The sequence below is a fragment of the Neltuma alba genome, unplaced genomic scaffold (assembly GCF_004799145.2).
Source record: "Neltuma alba isolate B1F8T4 unplaced genomic scaffold, ASM479914v2 tig00010379_pilon, whole genome shotgun sequence".
In the NCBI taxonomy this organism is placed as follows: domain Eukaryota; kingdom Viridiplantae; phylum Streptophyta; class Magnoliopsida; order Fabales; family Fabaceae; genus Neltuma; species Neltuma alba.
The window spans coordinates 1-14,805 of NW_021635283.1; the positions used below are offsets into that span (position 1 = coordinate 1).

The 14,805-nt window shown below is 36.8% G+C and overlaps 2 protein-coding genes across 2 annotated transcripts; both read left to right on the plus strand.

The window, feature by feature from the left end:
• The first annotated feature begins 1,019 nt into the window (after nucleotides 1–1,019).
• On the plus strand, nucleotides 1,020–7,150 carry LOC114756256 (uncharacterized). The gene is made up of 14 exons (XM_028945187.1): nucleotides 1,020–1,204; nucleotides 1,810–1,937; nucleotides 2,035–2,072; nucleotides 4,637–4,759; nucleotides 4,859–5,132; nucleotides 5,232–5,328; nucleotides 5,406–5,533; nucleotides 5,621–5,705; nucleotides 5,811–5,946; nucleotides 6,036–6,112; nucleotides 6,281–6,401; nucleotides 6,489–6,650; nucleotides 6,758–6,790; nucleotides 6,875–7,150. Exons 1-14 carry the CDS (start codon nucleotides 1,020–1,022, stop codon nucleotides 7,148–7,150), a joined length of 1,863 nt encoding a protein of 620 aa, XP_028801020.1.
• Nucleotides 7,151–8,329: 1,179 nt separating this feature from the next.
• LOC114756254 (uncharacterized) lies at nucleotides 8,330–14,767 on the plus strand. Its single transcript, XM_028945185.1, has 12 exons — nucleotides 8,330–8,456; nucleotides 8,549–8,728; nucleotides 9,671–9,775; nucleotides 10,459–10,545; nucleotides 10,895–10,975; nucleotides 11,381–11,822; nucleotides 11,919–12,654; nucleotides 12,753–12,843; nucleotides 12,934–13,099; nucleotides 13,221–13,339; nucleotides 13,442–13,537; nucleotides 14,580–14,767. Exons 1-12 carry the CDS (start codon nucleotides 8,330–8,332, stop codon nucleotides 14,765–14,767), a joined length of 2,418 nt encoding a protein of 805 aa, XP_028801018.1.
• The last annotated feature ends 38 nt before the right edge of the window (nucleotides 14,768–14,805 follow it).

A 14,805-nucleotide genomic window follows, 5' to 3' on the forward strand; every position in this document is an offset into this window, starting at 1 on the left:
TGTTTAACTCGTCTCTTGTAGGTTCAGCTATTTGTGTGGTGTGCTCTATCCTCCTCAAACTCCATATCTTCGTGTATATCATTGTCATCTAGGAATTCATCTTCCAAACTTATGTTCAGGTCCATTCCATGTTGGTCACTAAAGGCATTTTGATTGTTGGGTGGTTGGGGAACATCATCATTCTCATCACTGCACACTGTAGGGGTGTTCAAGTCTGGTAAGCAAGATTGCATGTTCTCTATTTCTGCTTCATCCTAACAGAGCCTGTTAGAATCACCTAAAATGGCCGCATCTTCATTTTGTGAACCTGGGTGAATGTTTTAGTTTACAATCTCATCCATTTCATCTTCCAAACATGGTAAGAGGTTTAAATCTATTGACTCTCGTTTGTGGTCTTTCATGAGATCAAGTGTGGAATTTTCATGCTTTCTTTTGGTTTACCTTTTATAAATGTAATACATTTTGGTGATTTTTAAAATATTCCTTTACCCGCCTCTTTTTTCCAAAATTTTTACACTCAAATGGCACTCAATCTGATTTTCAGGGAAACAAAAAGAGGAGGAAGGAGTTTTTTATGTTGGTATGATTGTTATCCTTTGGAAATTTTCAAACTCCAATCTGTTAGGCATGTTGGGAAGAATGAAAGATGAGTGAGAGAATCATGATGCTATAAATCTATATATCTTAAAGATGTATGATCTAAAAAGTACGTGCTCAAGCCGTTTGCCTAAGTCGGCTTCTCTAATAAATATACTGTTCATATAAACAGTTCCAGCTTCATTGGGCTTCGTGCATGGGCATCTATTTCTTATGCCAGTGTGATTGTTTTTTCATCTCCCTTTTCTCAACGCATGGGTGAATCATGAGTTGCTGCTTCCTCTTCTTGAAATCCTATTGTACAAGTAGGAAGGCTATCAACAGGTTGGGTGTCCCACGCCCATATAATATATAGCACTACCTTCTCCCACATCTTATTTCTTAGCATTTTGTCATTCGTATTTATCTCCTGTCTCATATTCATGGCTTTTGAGCTTCACAGGCTCGATGAATTGGCACCTTCTGTGGAGACCTGGAAAGTTGTGGTGAAGGTCGACAGGGTGTTCACTAGGACTGAGTATGATGTTACTGAGAAGGACTTGGGATATCCGAAGAAGCTAATCTCTCTAGATATGATAGTGTTTGACGAACAGGTATTGCATCTATGGTAATAAGTCCATGTATTTTACTACTCCACGTATGTGCACATCTTTGTTCATCCCATTTATATTATTTTGCTGCAGCAAATAGGATGCTTCTCAGGATCGATGGGGATGAGCTAATAGATCACTTTTGTAACCTCATCATCGAGGGACATGTTTACTTGATTCAATACTTCTCTGTTGGTCTTGGTGGTGGGGGTATCCATTCGAAACATCATATAGTTGTCCTTTATAACACATTAGTGCAGGAGCGAAATTTCATATTCCCTCTCCATTGTTTCAAGATCTGGTTTGTGGAGGCCATACGTAGGGATTCATCTCCTGGTTGCAAAGTGAGAGGTATGACATCTTCTGATATGGAACATTTCATGTGATGTATAATCACATTTTACTCCTAAGCAACTGATTATATGTCCATCATGATTCAGATGTGTTTGGACTGTTAGTCAGCATCGAGAAGATTTAATACGCTAGAGTCAGGGGCGTGCTAACACGTGTTATGACATTTGTCATAAGAGACCCTCAGTGAGTTAAAATCATGTGAATTCCTATGCATCAATTTTAACCATTATGGGATTTTACCCTTCTATTTCTGTTTTGGTTAAATCAGGGGAGATATGGTACGGTGTGTTCTTTTCGGTGACTCTGCTAATGAGGCATGGAAGAGTTATCTGCCTTTGAAAAGAATGCATAAACTTGTCACTCTGATCAACTATGCAGTGGTGAATAGGCAGCACGGTATGATGAAAGACCACATGTTCCTTTAGCTCATACAGTTTAATATAATGACTTCATGCCACTCATTATTCTCCTCATCTCATCTTCCATCCTGCAGGGAAGTTTTGCCTCAAGAACTATGTGAATGCAACAAAGGTTTTCTGAACCCAACCTTCACCGAGATAATGCCGCGTAGGAGAGCTTTGCTGTTGGGTGTTATAGCTTGATTTCCTGACTGGCTTGATGGTTTAATGGAGTCTGACAGCTAGTGCTATTTTGTTAGACAGAAGGCGATGGTCAAGCTACTGTGGAATGTGTCTATGGATATTTGTATTTTGGGCATTGGGCTATTGTTCATTAGTAGTAGCAGTAGTATGGAATTTGGACTATTGTCGATTTATCTCTTGTAGCATATTTTGAGTTCCCATTGCCGTGTATCTTCAACACTGTATTTACTACGATCAAAGTTTGTATGTTGAACCAGCAAAATTTGAATATAATATCCTTTACTTATCCCATGAATATTTACAGTCCAGACGATTTTGAACCTGATAAACTACTGGTAGTGGAATAAGGTCTTCTAGCATTTCATCCTCATTTTATGTGTCAGTTCAAACACATTTGATAACTGGATATTGACAAAGAAACCAATCAAATTTTATCTGAGATGCCAACATATTGCTGTAGATTTTCTTTCAGATATTGTAGCACATGTATTAATCATGTTGGATTCAGAATAATAAATCAATTATGAAAGGTAATATTAGATATAAACAAAAAAAAAAAAAAATTTGTTTTGATTTATGTTAAAGTTCATACCAATCAACTTGTTGCAAGAGTCTCCCGTATTTAAAAAAAGTCATAAATGCATTTTCTACTAATCCAATCTCTTGATAAAATGTTTGAGTGTACAAGTTATATTGATTTGATTGTTGGTGAAACACTTTAGTACTTTTTCTGACAAGTTGGTCAGCATATATAAGGGGTATGGCAACCATTTGAAAATGTAGTATTCAGTGAACAACTCCGTCAATACTTAAAACCCACGCTAAAACCTGCTTTGCAAGTCAGAAATGAAATGACCTGGTGTCATTGCCATATCAATCTCAAGTCCCCATGAACCTGACCCCGAATAGTGCATGTAGTGGTATGCTTTTAGAAGAGGTTACGAGATGAATTTTCCAACCTTCAGTCAACCCATTCTGACCCATTTTTCTTCAACTATGCTGTGTGTGTGTATGTGAGAAAAAAATTATATTTAAGTCATTCAGTCTATTGATTTAATATGCATGACGTGTAGAGATGTGAGGTGAACATTTTGAGCATTTACTTTAATTTTGCAATGTTTGTCAATAATAAACTATGGTTAGTTGTGCATGATTCAAGACATTCATAGGCCATTCTTCAATTTGATTTAGAAGGTTAATATATTGTGATAGTGCAGGACAGATGATCCTATAAATTGAAGGGCCATAGATGATGGGATTTTGCTGATCTTTACCAGCGTTGTCTCATTAATGCTTGTCTCAATGGCCTTCACGCTATGTTATGATTCAGCACAGCTAATACATACAGAGTGGGCGATTTGCTGATCTGCCGCATATCAGTATCCATCATGAGGATTTATTCTTGGTTTGTATCAATAGACAAGCAATCTTTTTTCACGCTGCTAGAGCTTGGATTAATCTATTCCAATCCTGAGACGGCTCACGGGGCTCCATGTGATATTTTGTGTGCCATAAAGATATGATGTAGCCTTTTATCACAGCATATCCCAAAGGCGTATCCAAATCTTAATGGTTAATAGTAGATCTTCTTATGCATATACCGTAGCTTTAGTCCCTACTTCTCCTTCTTATTTGCTGGATCTATCCCTTAGTGTTTTTTATGGCCTCTACTGTAATGGTGATAACCTCTTGCTGTCCATTTAAGCAACAGATCATCTCAGTAGGAGATATTGTAGCTTGTCTGTCACAGCAGTTCTAATACTTCTCTTCCCAATGTTGTATCAAATTTCAATGCTTAATAGTAGATAATCTCGCACATATATGTAGCATTAGTCCCTACTTTTGCCCCTTATTTGTTATATCTACGCCTTAGTGCTTTTTCGATGGCCTCTACTGTAAAGGTAGTAACCTCTTGCTGTCCGTGTAAGCAGCAAATCATCTCAGTAGGAGATTTGGTTCCATACATCTTTTTTTCTGATTACATATTCTGCAATAGAAGAAACACAAGCTCATGTACAACATGTTGCCATAAAATCATTTTATACAAAAAACTCAGGTACACTAAAAATCAGACAAGAAATTAGAATTAGGAATTAAGAGTGTATTGCATAAATTCCACTCAGTCACCCAAACAAATTAGAAAAAACCTCACGTCTCAACAAAGGTCATCCGTACATATCTGACACATACATCCATAGGCTGCAATATTCAGCATGTAAATGTCAGTTCAGCCGAATTTTTATGATGGCTTATTTCTAGTCCATTTCAAACATAATAATTAAGTAGCCACTCTCAGTTGAGGACCTCAAATCTCAACTCGATGGAAGTTTAGCTTCCACTCTTACCGATTTACAGCTTTCTTTCCCTATAAAGTTAGATATGTGCTATTGGCTTCACACACTCCTGCATAAGCCTACTTTTTTTCATAAGTTAGCAACTTAAGTTATTTGTTGTGGTCCCAAAAATGGCTGCCAAGAAGTGCTCTTGCTGAAGGAAGTCAATGACTCAACTGACAGATGGAGAATTACAGTTCGTGTGATCAGGAGGTGGAATGTCTACAAGAAGGAGTCTCCTACTGAGGTTTTTTATGTGTCCATGCTACTGATAGACGAAGAGGTTAGAATGCTTTATATCCCTTTACCTAAATAATTTTCCCTCTGTCAATATGCACACACTACTTACCTTATTTCCTTTTCTTGTGTTGGCAACAAATAGGGGACAAGAATCCAAGCTTCTATCATGAACAAAAACCTATTTGATCGTTTTAGTGCCATGGCAGTGGAAGGGATAACTTATTTTATGGCTAATTTCGTCGTCTCTCCAAATAATAAGGAGTACAGGGCAACAAACCATGCTTTCAAACTGACACTAGGTACTTACACATATGTGAAGGAAGTACTTGCCCAAATACCTGAATACTCTTATCATTTCTTCCCTATTCATGACATAATTAAGATGAAGGAGAGCAACCATGTTGACTATCTTATTGGTAAGTGTAATATTAAGTTCAGGTTTTCCTCCTTTATGAGTTCGACTATTGTTCCCCACTACTTAGTCATCCTGGTTTACTATTATATTCCTCTGTTAGATGTCATTGGATTCGTTGCATCAATTGGGCATCTAGAGGAGTACAAGTCTAACAATGAGATCAAGAACAAATTGCGATTGTTGCTGGTAGATGAGCTGTGAGTATCTTACATAAATGGTGTTTCATTTTTGGTAAACCTTAGTAAACTTATCTGTAAATGATTATTTCTTTCAGTGGCAATACTGTGGGTTGCGTTCTTTATGATGACTGTGCAACCAATGTCTGCATGATGGATATTAGCACCATGCAATCTCCTGTTGTGATGATTATGCAGCTTGGAAGGATTGGATTTGATGATGATGGTGATTCATCAGTACTCATTTTGGATATTCTTTTGTGTAGTTCGTCCTCAGTAACTGTTATGTTTTATACTTGCCATTTTCCTTCAGGTATGGCTGAGATTTGCAGCTCATACCATGCCACCCAGATTTCATGCAATCCAAAGTTTCCAGAAGTCAAGCATTTTATCGATAGGTATAGTGCATTGGCATGTCCCACACCAATGTTGACCATTCTCATATGTCATTTTATTCCCATAAACCATAACTTATTAATTATTGATCCGTATCATTGGAGCAGTGCTACCACATTACCCTCTCCTACTATCAGCACAATCTCTCATATTGCTACTACACCATCAAATGATCAGTCTGCAACTAGCCTGCTCCGTAACCATCCTTTGATTTTTGTTGCAGACATATGCAATCAGCCAGCTGTAAGTATTTTCAGACTTCATTATTTTTAGTAATTTCTTAACCTGTGATATGGTAGATTACTGGTCTGATCACTGTAAATGTTTGATAGGATTCGTTCTTCCTCATAAAGTGCTTAGTAGTCAAAGTTGACACGAGGCATGGCTGGTGCTATGAAGGTTGCTCCAGGTGTGGCAGCAAACCAAGGAGTGTGAGTGGGAAAAAAACATGCATTAATTGCAAGAAAGGACATGTGACTTTTGAACCCAAGTACAACTTTAACTCACCTCATCTTCAGAAATCTTTTATGGGTGCGAGCTTCGCTTAATTAAGGTTAATAATGAGTACTATTTATAGGTTAAGGGTCCACTACACGGTTGAGGATTCATCTGGCAAGGCAACTGTAGTCTTCTTTGACAAACTTGCTTCTAATTTCTTCCAAAAGACTGCACTTGAGATGAATCACACTCTTATTAAGGTAATGGATTATTTCTGTTGATCATGTATAGTGTAGTCATGGCTTTGCGTCACTTAAAAATTAAAAATGTGTATTATGCTTCTTAAGGAGGAACGTGAATATGATTTTCCTGATGAGCTAGACCTAATGGTTGGAAAGACGGTGCTGTTGAAACTTAAGCTGAACAAGTATAACGTTGACTTCCCAAATTCTGGCATATCTGTTGCATCATTCACACAGTGCACTGATTTGATGGATGAATTCAATGAGGCAAGACACTATTATATTGAAGTTCCAATTTAAGGGCTTTGTTTGTTTTTCAACTTTCAATTTCAACTTACAGTTTTTTTGGAAAAAAATGTTCCTGCCATGTACAGGTTAGCGATCAGAACACCCATGCTGAAGAAGAGGTACTTAGATATAAACATGTTGCTAAAGTTTTAATTCCCTAACATTTGGAGATAATGTGTTGTTTGTTTCCTCAATGTTTATAGGCCACTGACACAGTCGTTCCTGAATCTGTCACTGCTGACCCACTAGTATTGAATGAAGTTACTAATGTTGCCATCGACGAGAATGATGAAGACAGCCCCGGCATTGAGGAGATACCTCTGTCTAGGATAGCTGGCCCCTCAACTTACAGGCCAAAGAGGAAGGTAGCTGGGAAGAGGATCATTGGAGTTAAGGAGAAATGGGTTCGTTCACCCAATGCCTCACCTATCAAGACATCGTCCAAGCCTTTAAAGAGCATCAAGCAAGAGAAGAACTGAAGAATTTTAGTGTTATTGCCATGTCTTGTCATTGTCATCTTTTGGATTAGTCCTTATGAGACCATGTCAGCTGGTTTCTGGTTTCTTCATTAGGAATGTAGGATCTTCTATGTGGCTACGTAGTTGATTGTCTTTTAATTTATGCAATGTCTTTTTGTGTGTCACTTGGCTTCATGGACCTGTGACTAAACGTATGTTATCTGTGTTATTTGAATGGCATGGCTATCTTAAGTATTAATATTGATGGTTCTATTTCAAACAAAATTCAACTGGGAATGATGCTGAGGCTTAAGCTTCAATTCTGGCTTTAATAAATACCTGTTATCAGTAGTTGGTAGTAATATGTTAAACTGAAATTCGATAATGACATATCAAACATCACTTGGAGTTTAACATTTACTGTAGTTGGTGCAACAATTGACTCAGATGGGCCTAGAATAAATACAACCCCAACAATAAACAGTAATAATTAACAGAGTGGTATAAAATTGCGCCACTTGACACTTGCAATTCCTCCAATCTTGGCTGAGATTATTTTTGCCCCAAAATGAGGTTGTCCGTGTTGCATGGCCTGACATGCCTTTTTTTGTTCCCACAACTGAATAAAGCCCGATGGTTGTTTTTAATTGGCCATTCTCAAGCCCAAACCTTTAGGAATAAAAGATGCAAATGAGGTTGGCAGAGTTGCATGTGTGGATTTTGCTGCATTAGGTGTTTCTTGCAGACGTGTATTTTTTTGCTCATTTGTAGCTTTTTTTTTTTATTGGTCATAGAATTAGCTAAAATGTAGTCAATGCTTCATATGAAATGGGCCCATGATTCTTCGAATTGATAACATATCAATGACCTTAAGTTACTATCTTAATGCAGCTCCTTAAATATTTATTACTTAAAGACATAGCTCAACCCACAAAAGTTGCTGGTTACTTTTTTTCCAGCTGTAAACATTGAGCAGTGCAATGATTTGACTGAATCCATTTATCAATGCCAATATAGCCTACACTGGTGCAGACTTATTTGCTCTACAAATAGTAGGGATTCATTGCTACCGATAGTTGGCTTGATTTTTATGACTTATTTTCTTTGTTCATTACGAATTGCATGAAGTCTTCTCTGTTAACCATTACTAAAAGTGCAGAGTAAAGTATATCCATAGCAAATCTAAATACTGCAAAACACATGAAGAGGAAACCTTCATACATTCCACATGAGACTTTTGCCTTTCTTGAGAACAGTCCACGACAAATCACCAGACCAAGAAATCATTCAGGGACCACATACGCAAATTTTCCAAAAAGGAATGCAGGTATGGTCAAAATGCTGTCTCGTGGTTATGTTCATGTACTGGGCATCCTTTGTAAATTTGTAGTGAATGATTGAATCATTGTGCTATTATAGATTGTCCAGTGTACTTAGGAAATGCTAATGGCAGACCAGAGATGTACACTCAGGAAAATGATGTTCTGCAAAGAAATACAAACCCATCGAATAGGTGCAAGCCAAGAAGACCTGCACTTAAGGACATTTCAAATGTTGCAACAAATTTGGAAACTGAATTCCAGAACTATACTAGGCCTGGTAAATCATTATCAAGTTCATAAGTTTTTTCTGCTACGATTATATCTCATGCATTCTTCTACTACTAAGGCTATCTAATTATGCTTCCTATTGTACCAGGAGAACTTGAGTTCAGGAACAGTGTAGTTAGGCGAAGAAGCAGTAGATTAGTAGCATTTTAGAATCTCAATCAACGTAATGAAGGCCCTGTACTAACAGAGGATACTGTAGGTAATAGATTATCAGCATTTTAAATATCTATCAGTGATTTCTAAATAAAAAATTATGACTGTTACCATCCCTGATTTTCATTAACCTTAGGAGCTTCTGTGATATGTGTTGTCCATGCAGAAGTATAGCATTATGAAATATGCACCTATCAATTCTATCTATACAGGACTGCATATTAGATTGTTGTCTTTCTTAACAGTATTGTCACCATTACGTTACATGTTGAGCATACATGGCAATGGTGGGAACTAAAACTGATTAATCCAAATCATGAAGAGATTTTGCATTAAGCTACAGGTTCCTAGCAGGTTCAGTTGACTTAATGGAAGGTAGCGAACAGGTTATATGAATGCATAGTTAACAGCGCACACAAGAAATAGTAATTCGAAACTATCATTTGGTTTATTTGGCCAATATATCATGTCCTTATCATTTGTAAATTTGCAAAATTAATAATCCAGTGCATGGTAATTGCAGTATCACAGAAAATGTCAAATCCTTCTTTCCAGTAGACATTACATCTGTGTTTAATATAGTATGCACCCTCTATCTATCCTTTCGTTCTAACAATTCAAATCATTGATTGTCGCCAGATATCAATTATCTTACTTCACACATACCAGAACAAATGGATGGCATGATTCCATCATGTTCAACCACAGGTTTGATTAGTTTTATTCCCCTTTTGGTTAGACATCACTTGATTATATTGGTTATTGGTTATCTCTGCAGATGTTGTTACAGAAAATGCTGAGGCACGGTATAGGAATCTAAGCTTTTGTTTTGACGGACCTTGTGACACTGGCAGTGAAGTTAGTATAGATGAGTATGATAATGGTGAGGGTTAATAACATATTATCAATATTAAATTTGGAAATTCAGTAATCTTATTTTTCCCCTTCTCCTGAACAGTATAACTCCAAGAATAATGGGTAGAAAAAGTTTTGTTTGACATATATGCTCGAGTTAAATAGGAACTCCTTTATGTTATTATTGAATGAAGTCAAAATATCATCCAATCAATGTTGCACTGGGACACTAAGTATGATACATGTTGGTATAAATCAACACACATGCTTTTTAGGTGACCAAACTTCAAATACTTTTACATTTATTGAACCTGACCATACATCTATGAAGGCGCACAGTGCTGAAGCTACACATAGCCAAGGTTAGACATGCTGAATTCTTTCCTAAATATTGTTTTCTGCATAGTAGCATAATACAATCGTAGGTGATCAACCTCTGAAACAATCATTGGAATGAGAAATTCTCCAATTATTGAGTTCTTATTCATGTTTTCCCATTTACATGTTTCTTCCACAAGTCACAGCATTGATGAAGTTGACTTAGAAAGCTACCAACTAATTAGATAAATGATCTTGCTGCACATAGACATGAGTTCAATAAAAACTCCCTTATCTTATTATTGAATTAAGTATAAATATCATCCACTCAATGTTGCACTTGCACACTAGGTATAATACATGTTGGTATAAATTAACATATGTGCTTTTCAGGTGATCAAACTTCAAATGCCTTAACATTCATTGAACCTGACCATACATCTGTGAAGGCGCACAATGGTCAAGCCACACATAGCCAAGGTTAGACATGCTGAATTCTTTCTAATATATTGTGTTTTACATAGTAGCATAATATAATCATAGCTGATCAACCTCTGAAACAATCATTGGAATCAGAAATCCTCCAATTATTGAGTTCTTATTCATATTTTCCCATTTACATGTTTCTTCCACAAGTCACAGCATTGATGAAGTTGACTTAGAAAGCTATCAACTAATCAGATAAATGATCTTGCTGTACATGGACATGAGTTCAATAAAAACTCCCTTATCTTATTATTGAATTAAGTATAAATATCATCCACTCAACGTTGCACTTGCACACTAGGTATAATACATGTTGGTATAAATTAACATATGTGCTTTTCAGGTGATCAAACTTCAAATACCTTAACATTCATTGAACCTGACCATACATCTATGAAGGCGCACAATGGTAAAGCCACACAAGGTTAGACATGCTGAATTCTTTTGATATATTGTCTTTTACATAGTAGCATAATATAATCATAGCTGATCAACCTGTGAAACAATTATTGGAATGGAAATTCTCCAATTATTGAGTTCTTATTCAAATTTTCCCATTTACATGTTCCTTACGCAAGTCACAGCATTGATGAAGTAGACTTAGAAAGATGTGAACTAATCAGATAAATGATCTTCCTGCACATGATCATGAAAGGTCATACTTGGCCCTCTTTAGGAAACAAGTAATTGCCAGAAATTGAGTTGAGAAGGATATGAAATTCTGAAATGTATGCGGTGTCATATATTATACCTGATTTTTTTTCTCCTTCGCATCAGTGCATGGGTTCAATTTCTGTTCATTAAGGATATACGGTTGTTGTAGTTGCAGGATACGTTGATATAGGGGATCCTACATTTAAATGCCAAAGATGTGGTGCACTAATGTGGTTCAATGAGAAAGTTGGATCAAACAAGTATGCTAGAAACCCATCATTCTCAATGTGCTGTCTTAAAGGAAAAGTTCAGCTTCCTCCTCTAGCACCTCCTCCAGATCAGTTTGTAAGATTATTTTTTGACGAGAAGACACCATCTTCAAGAAACTTCCTCACAAACATAAGAACTTATAACAATATGTTCTCCTTTACTTCTATGGGTGGTAAAATTGATTACTCAAAGAACTCTGGTGGTGGTCCCTATTCATTTGTTTTGTCTGGCATTAACTACCATAGGATTGGAAGTTTATTACCTCCTAAAGGATCAAAGCTTGTTTACTCCCAACTGTACATATATGATACTGACAATGAAGTATGCAACCGTATATCTGCTGTAAGGTAATTTTTTGGTTAAGAAGGTTACTTCTTGCTGATTTGCATTTTTTCTTTAGTATCATTAGTTATATTAACAGATAATTCAATCTGTTCATGCAGCAAGCATATGAAAGAATCAGCCATTGATAATAATATTGTTGATCATATCAAGAAAACCCTTGATGATGCCAACCCTTTTGTAAAACAATATCGAGCAGCATCATCAATGATCAAGAATGACCAAAACACTGATGTGAAAATTTGTTTGATCAGTACAAGAACGAAGGATGGGCGGAATTACAATTTGCCGTCTACTTCAGAGGTTGCTGCTTTAATTGTTGGTGACATTGATATGAATTTCGGTAGAAGAGATGTTATAGTTCACAAGTTGTCAGGCTTGCCACAACGTATTGATGAATTGCATCCTTCCTATCTTCCACTCCAATACCCAATATTGTTTCCTAGAGGTGAGGATGGTTATCGTGACAATATAGAACATCGTGAAGAGACTCTTTCTAATACTAAGAAGAAAAAGCGGGTTAGTATTAGAGAGTATTTTGCATATAGGTTGATGATGAGGGAAAATGAGATGTCAACCATACTTCATGCAGAGAAGTTATTCCAGCAATTCATAGTTGATGGTTATACCATGATAGAAGCTCAAAGGTTATTATGGGTCAGAACGCACCAGAAGGAACTTAGGGCAGATTTGTATCAGGGATTGACAGATGCGCTATTAACTGGAGAAAGAAGTGCATCGTCCACAGGGAAGCGTATAATTCTTCCATCTTCCTTCACTGGAGGGGCACGATATATGGTTGGCAACTATAAAGATGCAATGGCTATTTGTAGATGGGCAGGTTACCCGAGTATTTTCATTACATTTACATGTAATCCAGCTTGGCAAGAGGTCACACGATTGATGGAAAATGAATCATTATCTAGTGCTAACAGGCGGAGATATTGTGTAGGGTTTTCCATATAAAGCTTAAGGCTCTTATGGATACAATCAAGAAGAAGAAGATATTTGGTACTGTTATTGTAGGTGAGTCAAATTTTTGATCTCTTCTTATGATAATGTCAAGATACTTTAATGATCTATTGCTTATTGCTTACTCATTTATTATTCATGCAGACGTTCATACGATTGAATTCCAAAAAAGAGGACTTCCACATGCACACATTTTGTTGTTCCTAGATCAACGTGATCAACCTAAATATCCGGAGGATGTGGATAGGGTAATCTCTGCAGAAATACCTAACTTGGATGAAGAACCACAATTGTATGACTTAGTTAAGAGGTTCATGATACATGGCCCATGTGGTCGTTCAAACCCTAAGTCCCCTTGCATGAAGGATAATAAGTATAGCAAGTATTTCTCCAAGAACTTTGTGGAATGATGATGGATATCCTACATATAGGAGGAGAGATGATGGGAGGACAATTGAAGTCAAAGGCATTCCTCTGGATAACCGGTTTATTGTGCCTTATAACCCCACATTGTTATCTATGTTTGAAGCTCATATTAATGTTGAGAAGTGTAACTAGTCATCTGTAATCAAGTACTTATTCAAGTATATTAGTAAGGGAAATGATAGAGTTGTGGCATCTATTTATGAGAGCGCTGGGGACGGATCTTCAGGCCGGCCGATTGATGAGATTCAACAGTATTACAACTTTAGGTATATCTCAGCTTGTGAGGCAGCTTGGCGCATATTTGCCTTTGATATACACACAGGTATCTGGCTGTTGAAAGGTTAAGCTTCCATTTACCTAACCAACAATGTGTTGTTTATTCTAATGCTGATGATATTGAGGACCTACTTAATAAGCGCCGTGTCTGTGAGTCAATGTTCCTTGCTTGGATGAAAATGAATCATGATAATGATTTAGCTAAAACTCTTACTTATTCTGAGTTTCCACAATATTTTGTCTACCAAAGAAGCAAACGATGTTGGAAAATTAGACAGAAGGGATTTGCCATAGGAAGGATTACTCATGTGTCTCCTTCATCTGGTGAACTTTACTATCTACGAATCCTCTTAACTAAGGTTAGAGGTCCTTCATCATTTGAAGAGATTAGAACAATGGATGGTGTTGTGCATTCCACTTTTAGAGCTGCGTGCTTTGCTCTTGGATTATTACACGATGATAGTGAATATAAATGCCATTAAGGAGGCGTCAGTTTGGGCATCTGGGAGATCATTACGAAAGATGTTTGTTAGCATGCTTCTTTGTTCGTCACTAAGCCGTCCTGATTTTGTTTGGAACCAAACTTCAAAAATATTGTCTGAAGATTTATTATACATACCACACAAAGATCCTTTATCATCAAGTAAGACCTATATTCATCTCAACAATACTTGCCATATTTTCATAAAATTAGTAGGCATGAATGATTTGTTTTTGTACTAATTGTCCTTCCTTTCAATTTACATATTCTTACTTATCACTTTAGTGATATTTATGCAGGGGTACATATATCTATAAGTGAGAAGGAAGAAGCTGCCTTGAAAGAAATCGAATCATTGTTGCAAGAGAATGGGAAGACCTTGAATGACTTCCTATGCTTCCAAAACCAGCATCATTTAGTCCACTTGATATCAGCAATCATCTCATTTTGCAAGAGCTTGGTTATGACCGAACATCCATGAAAGAAGAATGGAACACTTTGATCAACTCATTAAATTTAGAGCAGAAACATATTTTTGACTCTATCATATCCTCTTTGAATTCAAATGTTGGTTCATTCTTCTTTGTCTATGGTTATGGCGGAACAGGGAAGACATTTCTGTGGAATGCTTTGGCCTCTACTCTTCGAGCTAGAGGCGATATTGTTATTACTGTTGCCTCCAGTGGCATTGCTGCCACATTATTACCATTTGGAAGAACGGCACATTCCAGGTTTGCGATCCCTATACAAGTTAATGAAGACTCTGTTTGCAATATCACACAAAATTCTGCCTGAGCTAATTTGATTGTACAAATAAAGTTAATTATATGGGA